The following is a 25,510-nucleotide window of genomic DNA, read 5'->3' as shown; positions in this document are numbered from 1 at the left end:
AACATGCATACAGTAACTGATAACTAAAGGAAGAAAATGTTATTGTTCACTATTTTCTTACTGTTATAGTACTTCAGATCGATCTACTCACTTAATAATGCCGACAGTTTAGTGTTTGGGAGAAACATATTAAATGTCTTCATTTCAGTAACTGGTCTTCAGAAAAGGTGATGAAACTGCAGCTTAAATTACACTCATGAAAATATATTTCAATACACATAGAGAAATTGAATACGTTGTATTAAGAAGAATTTTAATACTCAAATAAACAAAAAACGTCACAACTACAGATGATTTGAAAACATGATGGAACAGAATGTATCAGAACTACATTTTAGTATTGTTTTCCGGATTTTAGGGTGAATGTCACGGAAAACTGTTTGTTTTTGAGAAGGACGTCTAATAACTCTTTCCGGTAAAATATATTACTACATTCAAGTCATAAAGATACATTCAGATCGGATACTTAAAATTTTCAAGACCAGATATTCCTCGTACTTAATAGCAGGGAAACCAAAAGAATATGAATCATCTTGGAAAACCAGAACTATCCAAAAAGAAACATGCAATAATTCAGATCTCAGCGAAAGTAAGCAACATTGGGCGTTTTATTATGGATGAAAATACAAGAATGCAAAGATCAGTGGCAGATGTCAACTATATGCCCCAGGCAACAGCATGCAATATAATCAAGAAGTTTAGAAAGATTGCCCAAATGGAGGGTACAGCTTGCTCTAGAAATACATCCATTCAACAATCGCATACCTCAAGCAACTGAAGAATTAAATGATAATTTATGCTATTCTGTGCAAGTCAAGACGCCGGACGCAGTGCGTGTGTATTTTTCTGTGATAGAGCAGTTGCAACGGGACCAGAGAAACCATCATCAGAAGCAGCAGCTATGTGATTTATGGAAAACTCACTCTCACAATGAATAGAGGTGTGTTTTGCATATGACATCCTTATAACAGAGACTTTTGCAATGGAAAGTACTCTACAGGACAACTGTCAAGATGCACGATTGTCAAGGAGTTCATTATTGGGCGTGGCGACATTAACTGTAACGAAGTGGTGAAGGACTACATCATTTTAATTTAACACACTAAACCTATACAAAGACATATACATATGTTACATCCCTTACAAGTACATTCATATCAAACGACTCGACGAATTGATTTGACATTAAACACATCAGATAAAGATTGCTATGGAAGTAAAGACACGGAAAGTATTGCTAAATACCCCTAAGTGGCAATAAAACAATTTCTTGTAACCTTGTTTTTAAAATAAAGAAACAGCTTAGTTATTTCTTGTTTTTCTATAACAACTTTTTGAGGAAGCCTCAGCTGTTTTTATAATTCATGGTCGGCTTCTTAACTCGCGTAATTCTTTTGTTTTGTTTGAATTCATGTACATGAAATTAGTCAAAGGCAAATTACAAATTTTAATTAACTTGTATATAAAATTATAAGTACATTACTGAGTATCTTCATATACTTGTAGCTGATAACTGACAAACTGAATATTTTCCGTTTCCTTTTATTATTAATCATTTATAATAAGTGTGTTTCTGAATTGAAATTTAACTGTTAGTCGATATTCTGTAGGGTTTATAAGGTGAGCTTTTTTTACAAAGTTTGTTTCAAAACCCAAATTTGTAGCAAATGACATTCAATTTAATGAGATTCATTTGTGTTAAAATTCAATTTTTGAACTTAACTTTTTATTCCATTATCATTTAATTTTTTACCCAATTTGTGTTTAGTTGCATGCCCTTTAGTCATGTTGCTGTTATTGAAACTGTTCATATTTGTCAAACTAAAAAAAGAATCCTGAAATGGTCAGAACAAAATGCATAAAGAAAACGCTATATATGGCGAAGTTTTATGTTTAAAAATTCACGGTAAATAAATATAAAAATTTAAGACTACTTGAGCTCGAGATGAAAAATATTCTAGTAAGTGTTCAACGTTTTTCATCATCCAGTAATTTCCTAAAAGCTAATGTGGTTTTGAAGTGGTTAAGGACAGACAGATTAATACACTCTCTTCACCATTGACACCAATACTGCGTGGTATTTGGTGAACTGCTTGAAAATGTCTTTTTTTTTATTCGTAAATACCATACACATTGGAATGTGTTCTTTCCGAATATCATGTCTCTAGCGTGTTGTATTAAAAAAAAAGAAGGAAAATGAGTTTTCGAGACGCTTGACACAAAGAAATTTTTCTTAAACTGGACTTCAAGCAGAGCTTTCACTAATAAGGCAAACAATGAAGTAAACCGTCAAAGTAAAATCATGATATTTAGTCCATGTTTTACAAATGTTAATGAGCCGATTATACGTCTTTTGTGTTGTGTAGTTTTTGTTGTCATCCGCTATCATCGACATCAAGTTGTATGTATACTGATGCTATGTTCTTCTCTGTGCATTAGAAGTAACCAGCTTGAAGTATAAGTTAATAGCATACTTGACTGCTGCTAATTAAACTGTCAGTATGAAACATTAATAAAGAATATAAATTCTAAAATCTAATAGAATTTCGAACAATACTTTATTAGGCTTACTACACTTCTTTAACATCATAACTCCATTACGCATCACTTCGAAAGAAATGAAGAAATATTTGGCTGCAAATACCAACTGGCGGCAAAATTTAATTAAATACAACCTGTTTTCGAGATCGTCTCTTCTCAGAACTTAAACCAACTTCTTAGTCAGCAAAGTATAGAGCACCTCAACATATTTTCCTTATTCACTGTAGTTATTGTAAGTTCCATTAATATTAATACTAAAACAATAATTAACTTCTTTTGATTACATTTAAAATGAAGACATAACTATAATGTCTCTCATATCGTTTTCGTTTCTAATAGTAAATTGTTATAATATAACGTTTTTCACATCCTGGTACAAAGCTGTTTCTCTCTGGATGCCTTCCAATGGTGTGTTTGCGGACTCGCACCGTTAGAAACCGAGTTTCGATACCCGTGGTGGACAGATAGCCCATTGTGGAGCTTTGTACTTAAAAACAAACAAACCTCTATAAATGTTCAAAATTCTGAAAGGAACATATTTTAAAATAGTCATGAGATTATTCAACTCATTTTATATACTATACCACAAAGAATAATTTCTATTGTTTGGCATATCTAACGGGTCGTTCCAGCTTATACCCATTAATATTCATGACTCAACCCCTGCTGTGACCACAGCGCATATAGAGCTTTGCGTTAAACAAACAATCATCCAGGTTATAAAACAGTTTATGATCGTGTCTCTCATCTCATTCCAACGTTAACCAGTTACATTTGATACAAAAAATTACATAATACACATATTAATTGAAAAAAAAATCAAAGCTCTATACCACACACAAATTTAGGGAGTCTCGTAAAGTAGGCTCAAAAACTTTGAGTTGTATTTTTCAACTTACATGGTATGCTCTGAACGATTTATGATACTTATTAACCCTAAAAATAATATATTAAAATTTCAATTGCAATGCTTTATTACATTTTGATGTAAAACTGCTAAGTAATAACACGGATCTGCGAATTTAAAATTCATAAAGATTGTTTTAATAACGAATTTTCCATAATTCAACTACAGATTTCAAATATAATATTCATTTATTCCATCACATAAGGATTTTTGACAAACCAGGAATGAAGAAACTGCTACTAAGATCAAATTATTATTTCGTTTACTACGATGTACATTTATTTGTTATTATGTTTGCTGTATTTGGGTTCTAGAAAAATCGATAAGACTCTCACGTCGCTATTGGTGTAAAGAAATCTAGACCCAGTGGTTATCAACATTTAAAAAAAATAATAAAATGTCGCCCGATTTCATTGAAAATGATTCATTCATGTAAAAGTACGTGTCACGTTTTGTGAAAAATCTATATATGATAGAAAAAAAATGGATATCAATTTCAGATTCAGCGTACAAGAATTACTGTAGAGTATGTAAAAATGTCAAGACAATAAATTAATTGTAAGCTTGTGTACTCAGTAATTTATGTGTGTTTCTTGACCGTAGGGTTATGAATTGGTTTAAAATGGACTCCATTAGCATTTTAAACATTTTTCTAAACTATTTTCAAACCAAATCTCTTGTGGGGATTACGACATTGTCAGTTATGAGATCCTTAATAACGTATGAATCACAAAAGAAACTATACTCTGCTGTGGCAAAGACATAAAATTACGGCAACATGTAGACTTTACAAATAGTGAAAAATGAAAGGAAGTCGTAATTCTAAGGTTCAATTCATGCATAGTTGATAATTTTCAACCTATACATTTTGGTTTAATTTGTCAAATTTAAAATATTCTCTCGTTATTGGAACAACATTTTAAAATGTTGTTTTCATTCATTAAAATGAAAGGAAATAATTGTATAGAAAAATAATAATAAGCAAGTTATCATGAAAATATCGTATTATCATTGTTTTATACGGTATTTTTGTTAAAAACGTATTGCCTACTTATTAAACTTAGTTCACAAATTTACTATGATCTAGCACTTGGTTCCCAAACTTTTTCAACACAACTCCCTACCAAAAGATTCCACGCCTACTTATTAAACTTAGTTCACAAATTTACTATGATCTAGCACTTGGTTCCCAAACTTTTTCAACACAACTCCCTACCAAAAGATTCCACGCCCTTTATAGAAATACCCACCTCACCAAGTGAATCTATTAATGCTGATTGCTTTAACAATATTATCTTTTCTGTGTATTTGCCAGTCCTTCTAAAACAATCTTGTGTCCGCCCGCCCACAGTTTAGGAATCTTTACCCTAAAAATCAATAGATTATTTTTTTGTCGAAGATACATACGTTTTTCATTACTTAACTAGGTTTCAGGACTTGCAAACATTTTAACATTTTTTTCGTGAAGAATTTTGAAACAGGAAACAATAATTATACATAGAAAACACCTTAAAGTTTTTTGACACAGACGACACTTTAGATTTTTTTTCTATTTCCCCCTATTTACAATATTCTTAAAATAAGTGTTAAAATTTATTCGTATATATGTATTCAATTACGATATGTTGAAATTTTAAATATCGAGCTTAGAAGGGAAGTAAAATAACTTAGAAGATTTTGATTTTTATAGTCCTAATCTTTGTGGAAACCCATCAGCTAGAAACTGTTGTCCAGGATGGACGGCAAGACCAGGACCTTATTCATCATTGTGTATAGTCCGTAAGTGATTTAGTTCACCGCCATGTTTTCTTGTATACTAATATAAGGTAGAAATAACATTCCTTTTTCATACAATGGATTCATGTGGGTACAGTTAATGATTTAACCAATCATGTATAGACCTTAACTTATCTTTCTCTGTACTAAATCCTGCAGACTCTTTATCTCTCTGAACATCAAGACTATTGTTTCAAGCAAATGCATCATTATATATGTAAAAACGGCTCGTTTGGGTTGAAAAAAATTTTACGTGGAGGAGCGAACAACGTTTCGACCTTCTTGTTCGCTCCTCTACGTAAAACAAAAAAATTCTCAACCCAAACTAGCCGTTTCTACATATATATTTTTCTCTACAAGGGGGTTTTCTCGACACCATTGATCACCAAATACATCATTGTTTTAGTTAACAAAAAATATACAAACTCTCTACCTATCTGAACATCAAGGCTGTTGTTTCAGATGATGGCATCATTCCGTCAGTCCACTACAAACCTCTACCTCTATGAACATCAAGGCTTTTGTTTCTACTACAAACTTACAGACTCTTCTCTTCTGAACTTCAAGACAGTTATTTCAGGTGATAGTGTCATTGCTACATTTCTTTACAAATTTAGGAATTCCCTGTCTCTCAACTTCAATACTATCATTGCCTCAGTTCACTACAAACCGACAGACTTTGACGGTTCTCCTTTTTGATAGATTTTTTTTATATTCACCATATGCTAACAGTGTTTCCAGGAGCCAAACACAAAGGATTTTGCAGAACTTAATTTTCGAAAGCATTCCTGTTGGTTTGTTTACTAGCTCAGGCTTTTACCAAAACCTGATTAGGCAAAGAGCAGGCAAATGTCGCACTCTTTGTGAAAACTGGATCCTCCGCTAGCCAAAAAGCAGATTCGACAACTATCGACATTCAGTGAGTAATTGTACTGATCTTATATTGATAAAGCAACGTTAGTACAGGAAAAAAAAAGAGAATGGTTTGTAAGTGCAAAGTGCGTGTATGCGATGTTTATTGGTAATACTCTAAATCTCAGTGTGGATGCAAAAGTTTAGACCTAGGGGTCAAAATGGTGCGAAAAGCAGTTGGAAAACAGCTGCAGAGCAAATTAAAAGTACGAAGAAAGATAAAAAGAAAGGACTGATAAGTCTATTCTGTTGGAGAGTGATGAAGATGAAATGTCTAGTGATACTTTTATCTAGTGAAATCCGTTAGATTTCGTGACACCGAATATACGACGCAGTTCATCCAAAAACTGAAATGTAAAAGCAAAACAATGTCTATTTAACTTCACAGTTCCTTGGTATCTATTCCACAACGACATTAAACTTTCTAAATGACGAAGCTCGACGAAAAACAAGTTTCAGTGCCCTTTACAAGAACTCCTTGACAAGTACGATAACATCATTAAACTACGAATTTGTTTTTGTAAAACTTCGTGTACAGTTTTAGTCCAACCTGAATACGCTAAAAATTGTGTTTTAGCTCATTCCTAAATTTTGTTATATATTAAGATTTGTCACACAGCTCAAATCCTGTAAGGCTGGCCCGTGAAAGCACTGTTAAAAAACATTTTGCATTCACAAACTTCACGGTTACGAATGTTATGTAATAATGGTGAAAATTTTGCCACTATGCTGATGAGTTATTTATTTTATTCAGAACTAGAGATTACCATGAAAACATTATCCAGTTGAGCCAAACCTATTCTAAGACTTAATACCTTCCAACCTGCAAGCCAGTGAAACACGTACAACAGTTACTGTTTATTCTTGGTTACTACCAGCTGTCTCTACAGGCTGTTAGTATTATGAGAAACCATTAACACATTATATTGGATAATCCCGAACTTAAAAACATTTTACCTATTACAGAAATGACAATAACTTTACTTTGTTCTGGTCCGCAACAACACTGGTAAAACCACTATTATTTTCATGTTTTTCCTTTCCATACATATTTTTATTTCTGTATATTAATCTGTAAAAGAACCTTCAGGTATCTGCTATATTAAATGTGCTTTTTTATATATCTGTTTCTTTTATGTCTAATACATTCCTGTTATCCTGCTATTTATTTCGATTAAACTGACTACCGACTAGATGAATATTTACATCACTTTAAAACCAGTAATACAGAAAAAAATTCTTTTTTAATTTTCTATAAGCGGGACCTATTCATGTTGTTTTTGAAAAGAAAAAAGAAACTGTACCAGTCTTGGGTACAAAGAATGTTGCATTATCCACCTTTTGAGTAGCTATGCCTGAGGCTCCACATGATATTTTTTGTAATCGCCAAATTTATCTTATTTTATTTCATTTTACCACTTTCTGTACTTACTCATATTTAAATTTATATATTTCTACTCTTCTATCTCTCTCGGTGGACTCAGCAGATAGCCCGATGTGGATTTTCTATAAGAAAACACATACACACTTCTATCTAAATTATATTTCTCTATTTGTTATTTATCGTTTTCTTTAGTTGCTCGTCTTAATTTATTTATACACACATTTTTTGTTATTAACCAGCTTTCTTTTCTTTTCCCTCTCTTTATTCCATGACACACCTTCACTCAACTTCCTGTAGGTTTCTACCAACGAAGAAGCTACAGTTTCTTATATCTTTTACTTCAGTAATTTACACTCTATTCCTACTAACTCTCCCAGTAAAAGTCATTTGGCCAAAATGTTGACCACTTAATGCATTTTTTCCTTGCAGCCAATTTAAGTTTTTGAACCTTTTGTTTGTCTGTTATTCATGTTACTAATAATTTTGAATCATGTTAAGAATTAAGAGAACCAATAATTGAATAATTTTTAATCTTTTATGAGTAGGGCAAAAATTTTATCAACATATCTCGCTAAAATAGATTTATCATCTATGCAATAATAATCGTTTCTACTAAAATTATAATTTTCAGATTTACATTTATTGGTCATATTTATTAACGCCCCACCTAATCTAGGCTGCATCACATGTCACCACAATAATGGCCTGTATTCGATGTAACATGTACTTCGTAAAAACTAGAAGAGATTTTTTGGGGTATATCCCATTTGCTAAGGTACTTAACCTGCAACTGGCTCGTGTATGTAGCCAGGGAAGGGCCGAGTATGACATTCCAGATCATACCATATGTGTTTAATAGAATAGAGATCCAATAATTGTGTTGTTAAAGGAAGATGACTTCTACCAAAATGATTAAAAGAATATGAAAGTGACATATTTTTCTAATCAATTTGGTACAAGCTAGAGCTATGGTTATTTCCCTGTTGGAAATCTCTTTTTCATCTGAGTGGGAATATAACATCATAATTGGATGCAATTAGCAACAATGTTCAATGTTATTCTACCTTCTAAATGGATCATATGACCCAACACTTGTCACATTCAGCACCTTGTACTATCGGAATGGCACAAACAGAGCAAAGTACCTTGAGTGGTTTCTTGATATTCCACTCAACTTCCAGTTCAGAAAAGGGTGAAAAGCGACTCTCAAGAGCACAACACTTGTTTTATTTTCTTTTATTATCCACTATTTGAGCTCTAGGCAACTCTGAGGCCGTGTTTTCTTATTTGCAATTTTGGACTGGTAGACAAATGTCATATGAAATGGTTTGTGATGTCCTTTTCAGGACACAAAATTAAGATTGTCGAAGTCTAATCACTATTAATGGAGCGGTCAATAGAGACGCAAGTTGCGGCACTTTACAGTTCAGTCTAGTTGGCTTATGGGCTCTTCCCCCTACATGTCATTGGCGGTTAGTAGTATCTGTTTTTTATTATTGTTATTTTCGAAAGAGGGGGCATATATATTCCATTTCAATTACCCAGTTTCGTATATTGTGATGACAAATATATTTTAAATGGCTGGTTAAAGGTACGGTCTTTGATTACACTGGGGAATAAAAAACTTTTTATCTTTATATTTTATGAATAATTCTAATTCTGGGGCTTAAATGACGAAAACTATTTTTTTTCATATGGAATTAGGTTTTTGGGAAATTGTACCCCTTCATTGAGACTCATATGCAAAATGCGAAGAAAAATCAAGAATTAAAGTTTAGCTTACGAATAAAAATATTACAAAGCAGGATTTAAAAACTGTCAAAAGTGGTTTGTTATGATTTCCGCCTGAATTTCGCGCTTGAGCATCCAGCAGTAATTCCCCATTAAAGCTGGGTCACATCAACCCTGGTAGTTCTTTTCCATTCTCGGTATATCTTGGTAAAAACGTTCACCATTTTCATCTGAGACATCACCAAGATTTTCAGGAAAAACTCTAAATGACTCTGCAATAAATGCATTTTTAATTATATCAATGCTCCAAGGTTTTTATAGGCTGCCAACGTTTCCTTAATCAAGGACTAATAGCCACTCGACTTGTTGATGCCTATGAAAATTTCACATACGCCTTTAAAAGACTTCCAAACGCGAAGTTCTCTCTTGTTTAAGCGTATAAAAAACTGATCATCTTTGATGATTTATCGGGAGACCAGGATATCATATTTTGTCAGTTGGTGGTATGGGAATTGGAAGCTCTTCATTGTGAGGAATTGGCTTAAAAGTTGTGTTGAATCCATATCTGAATACTGAACTTTGTGCCTATTATTTGCAGTGATTCCAGTTACAGTAGATTGACAAAAATAACTGTTATTTACATGGTTTTCGGGTTTACACTAAATCATAGGTACTGCTCTTACTTTTACCATTAAATCATTCCCTCAAAGTTACTGCATAAGAATTGCAGCAAATATGTGTTGCCCAAATCTTATTTTGATCCTTAAAGTGTAAGCAAAAGTAGTAGAAGTGAATAGTCTTGACAACAGTTGTAATATTTCTGCATTCGAGCTTGGTGTGAAAATACCACAAACATAACAGAATAAATTGAGATGATTTAACTAACCTCTCGAAGAATTCATATCAATCCTATTAGATCTGAAAAAAATGATAAATGAAATTGGTATATGGTAGTATAAAACATATTTATGAATAAGATAAATTATAGTGTTGTATATTATCATATAATGCCATGAAGCAGCAATTTATAACCATTACTCATGCCCATATTGACTCATTACTTTATATGCAAAAGTGAGGTTTAATTCTGTTTATAGCTCTATCAATTCAATAAAAACATTACTTTATATGCAAAAGTGAGGTTTAATTCTGTTTATAGCTCTATCTATTCAATAAAAACATTGTTTTTAGAGAAAATATTAACAAGGCATGATGATCATTACCCTGGATCTATTCACATCCCTATATATATCAATGTCCCTTACACTGAAAAAAACTGGTCCCATTGCGCAAAAAATAATTTTGTTTTTGTAATTAGTACCCACAATATTATTAAAGAATGATATTTGTTTGGTATGAAATACAAAAAATGTTGTTGATCAGTGTTATAAATATTTTCGTACACAGGTATCTACTCTCTTGATAAAAATGAAAGTCAGATAGGTTTTTACCAATTGTTTCTCACTTTAACAATGATACGATTACACCTCTAAATTTTAGGGCCCAAGCAATCACTTGGTAAACATTTTGCAAGAAATATAATAATGTTCTACACATGTGACCAATCAGTGTAATAATATTCAAATATTTTGATCTTATTAACAGTTTTAATAACTAAATTATCATTTTAACATTATTTTTATTCATTTTCAAATGTATTGAATTTTCTACTGCTTTTCTACTTGTTTGTATACTTCGGCCTAAAGATATTTACGTTAAGTTTAGTAATACACACGTAACCTTTCCATTAAAAGATATACTTAAAAAAAGAATATGTAATATTTTCACAATATTCCTATTTTGTTTTTCAAGTGAAGTCGTGTTTTATAATTTCAATGAGAGATCAGTTTTTCAAGTAATTACAATAAGTGCCTTGAAATTATTATTATTATGAGCAACAGGTGAAAATGCAATCAAAATAGTATTGAAAATTTCAAATTATTGCAATACATAAATCTGAAATATTTAGGTATATCCTTGTTTTGTTTTTTTCTAGCAATATGTACAAGGTCTTGTGGAAACGGACGTTGCATTCGGCCTAACATATGTTACTGTAATAATGGGTCCATTTCTGCTACATGTTCTAGTGACGAACCTATTGGACCTTTTGGTCCAAGTCCTGGTGAACCTGATACAAATGGTGGGCTTGGATATGTCAAAAATAATGGTCGATATATTCCAGTCAATCCAGGTAGACCAAATGGAAACGACAGGACTGGAGGTGGCAGAAACAACGGTAGATATATTCCAACGCCGCCTTCAGGTCAGTATACGAAGTAATTTAGTGAGAAACGTGTATCGTATAATATTGATGATTATTTTGCAAAGCACTAAGTTTTTAAATTATATATATTTTATTTAAGCTAAGCTACTGAAAACAGAGTTACTTTAGGGTGATGTACAACTGTAGTGACTATATGGCTTCAAACGTTTGTAAATATGTGATTATATGAATGAAAGTGTAGATGTGATAAAGAAGTCTTGTTTTGTTGTTAACCTCTCTATTTTTATCCTGAAAGTTGTTAATTTTTAATGAAATTCATAGTATCGTCATATGAGCGTGGTATATGTTATTCAGTTATGTTTTCAGTTATCTATTAAAGTAGAGACTCTCCATATTTTGGGTAGCAGATGACTAAGTGCTCTTCTCAATATATGGTTGTCTCTTAAGTCTCGTCCTGTTTTATTTATTTATTTATTTTTAACGGACATGTCTTAATCTGTTGAACTTTATGCTTGTGGTTTTTGTTGGGCAAACACGTGGTTGAATGACATTATGTGTAAGGTTGATGATAAATATCTTGAAAATTTTTTATTCATTATAACATTTAGTAACTAACTTAATATCACAATTTTAATTAATATACTTTTGCAATAATAAGTTGCAGAACAACAGAAAAAAAAGACCAACTACTACACCTAATAATTCTCAAACCTTTTCAACAGTTTTATAATTTCCGAACAGAAAAAATAAGGGTACAGGAATAAAAACTAGAGATATTAACCTTTCAGATACAAAATTTGAACGAAAGAAAGTGTGTGTGGCTAAAAAATTATCCACATGAACCAGATATAGAATTATGACCATGTTCTATATTTTAAAATAGTTTTTGTTTTAATGTTCGTAACTCTACACGCTATAGATTCAGCTGCAACAGATAAATATATTTTCTTCTGTCATATATGTTCTACTTACTTCTTCGGTTACTACGGAGTTAAACCCAAACAAAAAGACGGGCATTCAGTTAATACTCAAATCTCTGCATACGGCAAGTTTAACAACAATAGAGGTGTGGTATGTGTATCTTTGAAGAGTAACTGAATGTCTATGTATGTGTCTGTGTGTATGTGTTTTGGTTTCAGAGAAATAAGTAGAACACGTACGATGCCAGTAAATACATTTAGCTCTTGTATCTGATTTTGTAGCATGCGGAGTTGTTATTGTTAATTTAATGCATGGTTGTGAGTGTTTAGCTTCAGAGAAATTCACATATAAAATAAACACATGTGGTGCAAGACAATACCGTTTACGACGAAACTTTGTGAGTTTACAGTGTATCGAGTCCACTTTCTTTCATATGTTTATGTATAGTCTAATTATAGACTAACAGTTTTTATATTTAGATTTATAGCCATTATTATCGTTTATTTCATTAATTATGGTTTCTATATGTAAGTGGCTCTGCAAGATTGTGAAACATAACATCATATACTGTACCGATTCCTGAATAAGTTATGATTAGTTTTTGGTTATGTGATATTCACCAGCATTTCCGTCTGTGTTATTGGTTTGGGGTGTTTATAAATAAAGTGTGTAATTCATAGCCCACCACTAGCTCTTCTTTATCTACTGAATTAAGCTACAGAGTGATGAATACGTTATATTAAAACGACATTGAATAAACAAATCAGCAAATCGCATGACAGCCGCAACCGCACGATGAAACGGAATGTACAGGGTGTTCGGAAAGTCACTGTGCACTTATATATTTATTAACATACAAAACTGCATAGTGACTTTCCGAACACCCTGTATTAAAACTATATTATGACATTAGAGTTACATTGGTAGTGTGATGCCACAGAAAAATTGGTGGATTTTTGGACGATTATGTAACAGTTCTTTCAGAGGCAAAATATTATAGACTCATACCATAAAGATCACATCGGGGACCTAGATTTTCCAAGATGGGTATATTTTTTATACTTCATGTCACAAAAAAAAAACCCAGAAGAATATGGATAAACTTACAGTTCGTGGACCATCCATAAAAAATCCTGCAATAAATCGTTCCCAAGCTGTGGTAAGTAAATTGTTGATTCATATGACAGTGACCCGGCATAGCCAGGTAGAACATGCTCGCCCTTTCAGCTATGTGGGCCTTATAATGTGACGGTCAATCCCACTATTCGTTGGTAAAAGAGTAGTCCAAGAGTTTGCAGTGAGTGATAATGTCTAGGTGCCTTCTATCTAGTCTTACACTGCTAAATTAGGGACGGCTAGCGCAGATAGCCCTCGAGTAGCTTTGCTGTGAGCTTGATTTAAAATAAAATGAAGTTCTAAAAACCGTTTTTCTTCTATTTTAAATTATGTTATATCTGTGAAAATAACACGTTTTTGGTAATAAAGTATACGCTGTCATTTATTTCGTGCATTATTTTCGAGTAAATTAGAATAAATTATACCTATGACACCATTTTTTTAAAGAAACATAATCGCCCTCATTTATAACTAGAAGAGCTCTCTTTGGAACATGGACATCCTGCTACAAGGGCAAAAGCATCCTCTTGGAATTTTTTAATGCAATTGATTTCATTTGTTGGACAACTTGTAGAATTAATTCAAAATATCCCGTTCCATGATGTAAAAAACAAAGAATCTGCTGATAATGAGATGTTTATCTCTCAACCAATAATTAATAGCGGTCTGACATGTATGCAAATATCAAATTCAAATGTAAGCCACATTTTAAAAAAAAATATATGTAGTTACCACACGAGAAAAAGGACACACAAAAATGAATTTATTACCTCCCACACCACCTACGAAGCGGGTACGTAACTGGTATCAATTCTAAACGGATGACAGTTTTGTTTTGTTTTTATTACAGTATGTGATCATGACGTACTTCAAAAATGTCATTGTCCTGTTAACTCAGTGTGTTAGGTTGATGCCTAGGGCTTAATAAATATTAACTTGCTCAGCAGCACAAACCACTATGCAATACGGATCTCCAAAAACAGTTTGTATAGAAATACTTTATTTTGTGTATGTAACGTTATGTGTAGAATATATATATATTTTTAATACAACCAAAACACAAACTTTGAGTGAATACTGATTATAAATTCAATGATAATAATAATAATAAAACAGAAAAGGTATGACTTGCACATTGTAAATTCTTGGTATATTTCTTAAATCCGTTACAAAAAGAAAATAAAAAACTCATTTTCTTTAAGTTCCTTCCCTTTCATTAAAAAATATGGCTATTTTACAAATTCAATTACTTCAGCTTTTTAAATTTTCCAATGTTTCAGATATGTCTTTGCCTTATTTAAGTAAAATATTCAATCAAAAATTACACCACGCAGTCATGGGGATTGATTAGCTTCTATTATGCTGATTCTAAGAGTGAAACGTTTTGATACCATGCACTGTGATCATTTTGAAAAATTCTAGCAATTTTAGCTATTACTCAGATACAAAGGCGTTTGTTTATACTTAACAATAATGGAGGAGAAAAAACATTATTACAAATCCTATGCTAATGTAAAAAACTTCAGAAACTTAAAAGATGCAAAACACCTTTAGTTGATGTTATAAATTATATCAGTATACACATTTTGCTTTGTTTTAATGTCAAGTAAGAAGTGAAATAACTGCGTTTCTTCTTTAATATATTCTTTTTATCACCATTTTAAGGAAAGTTAATCTGATATAAAAGTTTGTATATGTGAAATATCTGTGATTAATAATTGATTAACACAAAAAACAGTATTAATAATCTTTGCAGATTATTGTAAGTTAAAACAGTGTTTCAGTTTTCTTATACTACTTATACATGCAAAATATTAAGTTAATAGGGATTAATCACAATTTACTGGTATTCCCTGCAGATTTCATGTTGTTCACAGTAATATGAATTAACCAGTATTTATTGACTATCTAAGTTTCTTGTTCCTCACATTAGCTATAAGTCAGCCAACAGTTAGTGACATTATCTATAAGTTTCTTATTATTTACAATAACTATAAATTAGTCAGCATTTATTGACATATTCTGCAGGCTTCTTAAGATCATCGTTAAGTACTAAACGATAGTACTTAACGGTAGTACTTAATAGCGGGGATCGTAATGAAACAAAATGGAAGCCATAAAATTCACCCGCTTAAAACCACCTTTAAAATATCTGAATATTAATAATGACTATTTTATACTATCAGCTGAGCAAAACTAAAACTTATTGTGCTTAGAATATTGTTTCAATAAAAAGTTTTAAAAACAATTTAAACAGAAAACATTGATTTAATTTAACTGCTGTTACATATTGTAATTTATTTTAGGCGTGTCTCCGATTTATTATGTTAGGTACGTTCATTTGAATGTAAAAATCAACAATACTTGTTTGACAAAAATGCGAGAGAATATTTGTCAAAATTTCTACAAATACCCATGGCTCCTATAATAAACGGCTAGCAGAGAAACGGAAGGAGAGTACAATTTGACAGTTACAGTCAGTGTGCTACTGGTCCCGGAAGCTGTAATTGTGATTAACATCTAATAATCGAAACTACGGTATTTGACCAAAAACATTTACAGATTTCGAACATTACCAACCGTCCAACTTCAGTGAATTACTTCCGACCTTAGAATTAATACCTAGATATTAATTATCTTCCTCGGTAGGAACTGAACTTATAACCGGTTTGAGGTCAACCTAACTATCTAGGTTAGGCAAGGTGTGTGGCATTATCAACTCATATCGTCGATAAGATATTCAGTTCTAGACCGGATGTAAGACTTAGTATTGCTTGTAAGTTTTAAAACTTTTGCATATAAACAATCATCATTTGCAATAACTATTAGTAATAACAGTTATTGTACATTGTATTGTTATTAGTATTGTGTATTAAAATATATTTGTGTTTTTGGTTGTTGTATTTTGTTATTAAGCACAAAGCTACACCACTGGTGTATAAACCCAGATTTTAGCAGTATCAGGCCGTAAACATACCGCTGTGCCACTGAGAGACAATATGTTTGTGTTAAAAAAAGAAATGTATGTATAAATCTCTTTGGCAAATAACATAAATTTAGTACAAATTAACATTTAATTAACTACTGAGTTCAAATTAAAATTACCGCTTATTATATCATTACTATTTTCTCGAAGTTTCAATAATGTTCCGACACGTTTCCGTAAAGCAAGTATTGTTGATTCTTACTCTCAAGAATATTATACAGATTTCGCGAACAGGTGGGACTCGCGAAATACAAGAGCAAGAATATGCGCAAAAAATAAAACTATAATAAATTGTTATATTCTAATTGTAGCGTTGTAAGTCTGCAGAGATGTTGCTATGCTTCTGGGAGGCAAAACTATACAGAAACAAGCATAAGCATTAAGATGAACCTTTACGGTGAATCAGTTAAACTGCTTTTCGTGTTCTCACTGTTTTATATAAATTTGAAATTGAATTGTGATTTAAATTTTATTATCCGTTTTACAATCATTCTATCTTCATGGGCTGTAGCCAACACAATTATGTAAGTCTATTAATTTTTTACTTCAGTTACATAATTCATTTCGTCACAGCAAGAACTTATCAATATTATAATCTGTTTGTATGATACATATGTTACTGGAAGTTGTGTGAATACAAGCATAGACGCTATAATCCACGATGGCGAGAAAACCCGCTTGTAGAGAAAATTATATATTTAAAAACGGCTGGTATGGATAGAGAAGGCACTAATAAAGGAAGAACAACGTTTCGACCTTCTTCGATCATCGTCAGGTTCAAAAAGAAAGAAACGGTTACTGACCGGTGCTGACCACATGTTTCAAGACGGTTGTGTAATTCATTGTAGGAATGTAGAGGGCGTGCTTAGATGTTGAATATATTTATTAATATAGGTATAAAGGTGCTCCTTTGTATTGGTTTATTTTGGGCTTGAGTTGTTGTATAAGTAAGGCTTCTTTAATATTGCGCTTGTTTATGTTTTTCCTTTATTTAGTATTTGGGTGTTTTCTACGGTTACGTTGTGTTTATTTGATCTGCAGTGTTCGAAAACGTGTGAAGGTGACTTTTTGTGTTCTTTGAATCTGATTTCCATTTTTCCATTTGGTATTAACTGGGATGTCATATTTTGTTGCTAGTTTTTGTCAAATGTTGGTTATTTTTCTGCTGATGTCGGAAATATATGGTATGCAGCCGTATATGGTTTCGTGATTTTTTTAAATCGTGGGGTATATTTACTTTTGTTAGTTGATTTTGCTTTTTGTCTAGGTGTGTGCGTATAATGTTTTCAGCGGTTTATGGAGGAAACTTGTTGGTGAAGTATTGTTTTATTTTGTATAATTCGTCATTAATTTTATATGGTGAGCATAGTTTTGTGGCTGTGTTTATTTGGTTTCTTAGTATGTTGAGTTTTTGTTTTGTTTCATGTGCTGAGTCCCAAGGAATGTACAGTCCAGTATCAGTGATTTTTTCGGTGGATTTCTGTTTTGAATTGTGTGTCGGCTCTTGTAATTTTGAGGTTAAGAAATGGTATTTGATTGCTTTCTTCCCGTTCACATCTAAAGATAATGTTGGGATGTATAGATTTAATGTGATTGAAAAAATTAAGTGTGTGTTCTGAATATGTGAATCCCGCAATCGTGTCATCTACATATCTGTACCAATATAGTGGTGGATGTAATGCAATATTAATTGCTTGTGTTTCAACTTGTGTCATAAAAATATTGTATAGAACTGGTGATACTGGATTGCCCATGCTTAGGCCATTTGTTTGTATATAGTTGTGGTTATTGAACATGAAGTTTATCTTCATCGTGGTGAATTCTGTGAGGGTTGCTGGGAATGTCTACACTGAATTACACACACAACCGTCTTGAAACATGTGGTCAGCACCGGTCAGTAACCGTTTCTTTCTTTTTGAACTTGACGATGACCGAAGAAGGTCGAAACGTTGTTCGCTCCTCTATTAGTGCCTTCCCCATCCATACCAACCGTTTTAAAATATATAATAGACGCTATAAATATCAGCCTCAATATTTTTATAATATAGACTGCGGGTGTAGGTTGTAGTAAATGCTGAGTAGCAAATTTAGAAAGGTTTGTTAATATTTTTCTGTAATGCTGGTGCGGCAAATAACATACAAATGTTAATAGACCAACCGTTTGGTTGTTTAAGGTTATATGTCATGTATACACACTTGAAACATTTGAAAGTTAGAAATTTAAACCAACCGTTTATTGTGCAGAAAGCCATCGATTTTCCTCTTAATATCGTGTATAAAGTACCACGGGTTCCATATTCAACGGTAACTCAGTAAGTTAGACACCCTTTTGTTAAAATAAAACTGCCGTGCTTGAACTTCACGTTTCTTGTTCATGTGTCAAACTTGAGTCTTCTCGTCTTGTTACTGTTATCTTTAGTATGAATATAGGTCTTGTACCTATATATAGGCGGCTGTATCCTAGTGATTCAGTATATAATACGGTAAACTTCAATAATATAACCTCTTAGGTTTATGAGAAAGTTTTGTTTGTTTGGGAATTTCGCACAAAGCTACTCGAGGGCTATCTGTGCTAGCCGTCCCTAATTTAGCAGTGTAAGACTAGAGCGAAGGCAGCTAGTCATCACCACCCACCGCCAACTCTTGGGCTACCTTCCCAATGATTGACTGGCTGCCTTCCCTCTAGTCTTACACTACTAAATTAGGGACGGCTCAGTGCAGTGGGCTAACAACCTACTCACTTAAATGCCTGTTGAAGAATCCGCAAGCGATTGCGGCCCTATGTTCCTTGATAACTCGAGAGGTGAATGATGATGATGATGATGGTAAATTATAATAATGTAAATACCAAGGTAATTTCAGAAAGGTGTGCTATTTTGAACTGCATTTTCAATGCAGTTTTCATTGGAAACTCATTCTCTGATTAATAATTCATTATTACAAATTAGAAATAATCTGTTTATAAAAATATGCGAATATGTGAAAGAGGAAACTCACCTAAATTCCGCCCAATGTAACACATAATAATAAAGAAAATCAAGGTTAGCTTAGATTGAACATTTAATATACCATTAAGAGTAAAGCTACAAATCAAAGAAATATAACATAAAGACATAGTTTACATAGCAGAAACGAATTATCCCATTTGAAGTTACTATCTAAGGAAAAGTAAGGTTACTATCAGGCTAACTATCTTTCATCTTAATGAATACGTTGAGTTCTACAGACCTATGTTTCTTTGATGTTAATTGTTAAGCAACAACGACAATTGTGTTTTCCATATTTTACGAATATATAGGTAACAATATTGGGTGGCTCAAGTCCCCACCCCCTTGGCGCCGCCACTGAACTTAACCTATCTTCGATCTTTGAAGTCATTCTCATAACCCTTCTATAAACCATTTACAAAAAGTCAATATCCTTTCTTAGTTAAAGAAGTCAAAACTACGTACAGTACTCCAAATGAGGTCTAATTGATGGTATGTAGAAAGAGATAATTACATATTTTGACTTTCAGTTGCTATGTCTAAATTTTTACATTACTTTTGGCAATAATTTAGATAGTTCCATGGACATTAATATTTCCTAACACACCTGAGATGATAGAATTTTAGGAAGAACTTATTTTATGTAGAATGTTTCTTTTATTGAAATGGATTGTGATAATCTATGTTACTGAACCAAAATGTAGAAATTGAGTTTTAATACTCATATTTGTCAAACTGTACAAAAGTTTCTTAACAGCTGATGTGAGATGAATATTAGCATTACAGAAGAAAAAAGAATCTAGGTGTAATTTATTATAAATACACCCTTAAATATTTCTTCTCATTCTTTAGCTATAACTAAAAAAGAGCAAACAAATGTTTTTTGTTGTTGTTTTGTTAATTTAAGAATAAGGATATTTTCTACAGAATTAGTAAGTGTAGTGCACAATATTGTTATCTTCATTATAAGAATATCAATATGTTAAAAATGCATAACTAACTATTTTCCCTAACATAAATAAATTTAAAATGAGGCTTGAAAATTTAAATTTATCTTATTTGGAACATAAAAGAATTAGAATTGATTGTATTGTTTTCCTGAAAATATAGAAATGACTTGTTATATGGGGAAAAGCAGTAAGAGAATGCAAGTGCAGACTTATTTCTTATTTACTTTATGAATTTTAATTACATAAAATGATTTATTTAATGATGTAAGTGATTTGTATATTTGAATTAATATTAATTTTTATTGAAAGGTAGTATGAAGACTGGTCTGAATTTGGTTTGTTTAATCTTATGCTTTTGTTACTTGCCTTAGATGATGAGGAATGATCTTATTGAATTGAATGCTTTTTTCATGCAAAACTACATAGTATATTTCCTGTTGTTTTCACCATTATCTATAGTTGCAGTTGCAAGAAATAATACAAAAGATGTTTATACATTGTCACCTTCATTTTCAGCTAGTTCAAACAACTTTTGTAAAGGGTGAATACAGTAAATTTGCAAAGAAATCAATTTTAGTTTGTATTTTTTTAGTGTACATATTTGTAGTACAATATAACATTGTAAACATTTAATGTTTTTGAATTAATTATAAACAATTTGAATTATGCTTACGTGAAAGTTCAGTTGATGTAAAAGCATCTTATTATAAATCATTTGTATTTTAATTTTAGCTGTATGTAGTGAAGCTTGCCTTAATGGTGGACGATGTATTGGGAATGACCGTTGTGCATGTGTATATGGTTTCACAGGACGTAGATGCGAGAGAGGTAAGTCTAAAGCTTTTGAGTAATTCTAATTATACATTTACCATATGGTGTGATCATACTGGATTGTGGTTCTACTTTAAATGTTATAGTACAAGTTTAGGGGCATCTGGACAAGATCAACAAGTGGCTTAAATCTCCAGAAGTGCGTCAGTTCTGTGGAATGTGAAGTTTCATACTTTGAACATAGGAGTGTGAAAAGTACACTTGTTGTGTGATTACGGACCTTGGTGCATCAAAAAATAAACTAATTTCGGTTGAATTATAGAAAATCAAATTAAGCATTTTTTATTGGTGTACAGCTTTGCAAAGAAAGCCTACAAAGTCACTTTTTGGGGGAAATGTATTGAAATATGCAAATTTTTACATTTAATATGCAGTTTTGTGGTTGGAATGATGCCACCAAACTGCAACTTATTTTTATTACCAATCTGGAACAGAGACTGCACAATTTTCAAACATTGTAACTTTAATAATGACTGTGGCAGATATTCTATTTTGAGCCATGAAAATAAAATTAAAACACTAGAACTGGAGCCTGTTATTAAAGTTTTAACAAGTCTTATCCTACAGTAAGAATAATTAAAATATTAATATCATGACTCTTAGATTGCTTGAATATTATTCAAATTTCACAAATCAAACAGGTTAACCTGAAGATGACCTAAGAAGGTCGAAACATTGTTTTCTGATTTGTTAGTAAAAGTGTTAATACCCATACCAGATGTACTGAGTTACATTTTTACATTAGGTGGGTTTCTCATCATCACTTGAGCTTCAAGCAATATCATGTCTAAAATTCCATTTTCATAAGTATCTGGTATGCAGTGTTTGGTTCTCTCTCTCTCTCTCTTTTGTATGCATATGTTTTACGTATTACCAGATAACATTATTATAATTCAGCATGGGATATTACTGGCTACTAATAAAACATGTAATGAGCTTTATGTACATGGAATGATTGATTGATTTATATAAGGCTAAGCCATTACTTATTTAATGGCAACCAACTGATTTATATGACTATAACTACTATGACAAAGAACTCATTGCTACCCTGTGTCAGTTATTTTGTTTCACTGTAAGATTAGCATTACAGTTAGTTGTAATGGGGTGTGAATTTGACATCTTCCATAAACAAGCGTAAATGACAACTAAACAAAAGGAGAAAAATATATGTGAAACATGAACATAATAATAAATAACAAAAATGAAAGAATACTATCTTTCAAGTGAAAAAAAAATCATTAAATTTGGGCAGAATGGCTTAATGACAAAGAGGAATTGTTTTTAATTAGGGGTCAAAACAAGTTCAAAAACAAACAATTGATTTGAATGAATAATAATTAAAAACTAATTACAAAGAATTTTTAGCAGTAATAGTTTTATCTATGTGTGTATTTGTTTTGGAAAATTTGAATTGATGAAGTATCTTAGTTAATAATTTGAAATTTTGAAGATGATGTATAAGATGAGCAAATTGTTATGAAGATTCTTTTAAGTAGATTATACTCCTGTTGGTCAGAAACTTAACTGGTGTCTCCATAAACCACTTGCAATAACTACTACTCTACCTCAAACTTTATAATTACAAATTCAAGTGAACACATTAATTCATGACTAGTTGTTTGTTTCTGAATTTAAAACTCGGTCTACAGGCATGAGCTTGAAAACAAGAATTAAGATTTTGAATACTTTTGTAAGAAAAAACATAAAGTTGTTTTACTTAATACGTCTGCTATACAATATGTAAGTAATTTGAAATGTAAAATGCCAGACTATTAAATGTAGACCTGAATATATGTGGTGAAAATTTAATATTATGGAAGTCTAGATACAGTCTTAATGATTGTAATTAATTTATATATTGCCATATTAATAGCACACTTTCTCATGTTCAGTATTGACACTTGGTTATCAAAATCATTTGTATGATAATTTTTGAAAAGATAAAAAAGTTACAGAACAGGTGTATTAAGTAAAGCAACTTTGTTTTTTCTTACATAAGTTCAAGGTTTTAATTCTTATTTCCAAGCTGTTGCCTGTAGACTGAGTTTTAAATTCAGAAGCAAATAATTAGTCATGAATTAATGTGCTCACTTTGATTTGTAATTATAATGTTTAGGTAAAGCAGTAGTTATTGCCAGTGATTTATGTAGATGTTTGCCATGAAATTAAGTACATCTCTTATTTTTTACCATTCTGATTCAGTAATAAAATTCTAGAAAGCTTATATTGTGTGTTTTTTTTTTAAGTTTCTGTACCTTTTGATCTATGATCCATCCTTTTTAGGATACAATTTAAATTGTGTTTCAAAAATAGTTTTTCTTTTATAAAAAAAATTATTATATCATGCTTTCTTTAAAAGCCTCTTTTAGTGTTTACCAGTAAGTTCATTAGTATTTGTAAAGTATCTTTCCTTTATAATAAACAGTTATAGCTGGTTAGTAAGCACTTGAATTGATAACAAGCTTTATAAAGAATTTGTATAGCTTATCAGAAAGGAGAATTTTAACTTTAATTATAAAAGTAATGTTTTTTTTCTAGTGAGTAAATTTGAATGGTTTTGATGAATACATAGACTTAAAATCTCTAGATTACAGAACAGGACCATGTTTTAAGAAAGTCCAGAATCAGTTTTGTTCTGGTCAGTTACCAGGGGTTTCCTGTACCAGGCAACTATGTTGTGCAACAGTTGGAGTAGCTTGGGGGCATCCTTGTGAACAATGCCCTGCAAAACTTGACTGTGATATAGGGTACATTACCAATATCAACACCAAGAATTGTCAGGGTAAGTTATCTAAATACCTAGAAATGTGCATGTGTAGAGGGTTGTTCACAATCTATTTTAACTGCTTTCATATCTAGTTACCTTATTCTGCCCACTCTCATGTCCTATAACTAAATAGGTTAAAAACTGTGACTCTCTTGTTGGAATGTGGTGACTGACATTAACAGATGATTCTAAACATCTAAACACTTATTGAAAGATTACATGCAATTTAAACTCCAAGTTCTATTCCAGAAGTATAAAAGTTTGTAAAATATGAAGTGTAATAATCACTGCAGGACACATATAATGATATGATTGTATTTGCTCCGTAATGATTATGTACTAACATATGCTTGCATCTAAATGAAGAAATAATCTTAACTTAATTCCCTATGAGTTCAGTAAACAGTGGGCAAGTGCCCAAGAATTGGAGAGTTGCTAATGTAACTATTATTTTAAAAGATGGTCGTAAGTGTTCTGAAAATCATAGGCCTGTTAATTTTATGTATATGGTGAGAAAAGTAGTAGAAAGTCATTCAAAGAGGCTTTGCAAAATCATTAAGTTAAATATAAGTAAAAGAGAGCCAGCAAATATCACTAAAGAGAAACATTTTCTTACTAATATGTTAATTCTGTTTTGAGGATTGTTGTCTGAAAGATGAAAAAATATTGCACTTACTGTACTTTGATGCTCAAATAAAATTAACTTTTGTTAATACAAAACAAAGAAGATTATCTAAGAAAATCAGGTTATTAGGATTGGAGGTAGGGTGACTAATTAATAGAATTATTGGTTGGCTGACTGACAGAAAACAAACGCTGTTATTAATGGTGTCAAATCAAACACATGTTTGTTACTAATAGTGTGCAAAATTATCTAGGAAGCTTACATGATAAAGCCCCTGATTTCTTTGTGATATACCTAAATATAAGTCAGGAGGACACAAGTTTAGGGTAAGAGTTGTTTAAGATTTTTAAAAAACATAGTAGTCTCCAGTTAAGATAGTGTTATTTCTTTAACAGGGTAATTGGCTTAGTTAGTGAGAGGCAGTTAACAATAGTGAAGAATGACATCTTACATGAGTTTAGGAAGTAATAGATGATTTCCTTAGATAAAGAATTATTTAAATTTTTACATTTCTTATAGACAGGTGTACAGAATAGTCTTGAAAGATCAAATGTTCCCTTGGCCTTAATGTTATGTTACAGTATACTGATTGTTTCTTGTAAGAGTAAAATCTAGTAATGGTCTTTTGTAATTAACAGAAGAACAGTCAGGGTTAACAGTTAAGTTATGGAAAGTCTTCTGCAGAACAAAAACCAAAGTAATGTAAACAAATAAAATTTCAAAAGCACAATATTTAGAACTGATCTTGAGACATAAGAGTATATGGTAAAAAGAAATGTGGTCAAGTTTTAAAGGAACAAAGAAATATAAAATGTTTAAGCTATTAATAAATAAGTAATAAGTGCATTA

General features: G+C 31.6%; 1 protein-coding gene across 2 annotated transcripts in view; it reads left to right on the top strand.

Moving 5' to 3' along the window:
• The window catches only part of LOC143258492 (fibrillin-1-like), a 213,894-nt gene that overhangs the window by 6,329 nt on the left and 182,055 nt on the right, over positions 1-25,510 (top strand). Inside the window, exons 2-5 of one of the 2 annotated variants that reach the window (XM_076517540.1) lie at positions 5,139-5,227; positions 11,248-11,514; positions 21,168-21,263; positions 23,857-24,051. In XM_076517540.1, the coding sequence (XP_076373655.1) occupies positions 5,139-5,227; positions 11,248-11,514; positions 21,168-21,263; positions 23,857-24,051 (647 nt within the window). Of the gene's footprint in view, positions 1-5,138; positions 5,228-11,247; positions 11,515-19,958; positions 19,978-21,167; positions 21,264-23,856; positions 24,052-25,510 lie in introns of those variants that run through there. The other variant, XM_076517542.1, reaches the window with a different exon arrangement.

Source organism: Tachypleus tridentatus, chromosome 8, assembly GCF_004210375.1.
Source record: "Tachypleus tridentatus isolate NWPU-2018 chromosome 8, ASM421037v1, whole genome shotgun sequence".
Classification (NCBI taxonomy): Eukaryota; Metazoa; Arthropoda; class Merostomata; order Xiphosura; family Limulidae; genus Tachypleus; species Tachypleus tridentatus.
Note: the sequence above shows the minus strand (reverse complement) of the source record. Positions and strands in the feature narration are given on the sequence as shown.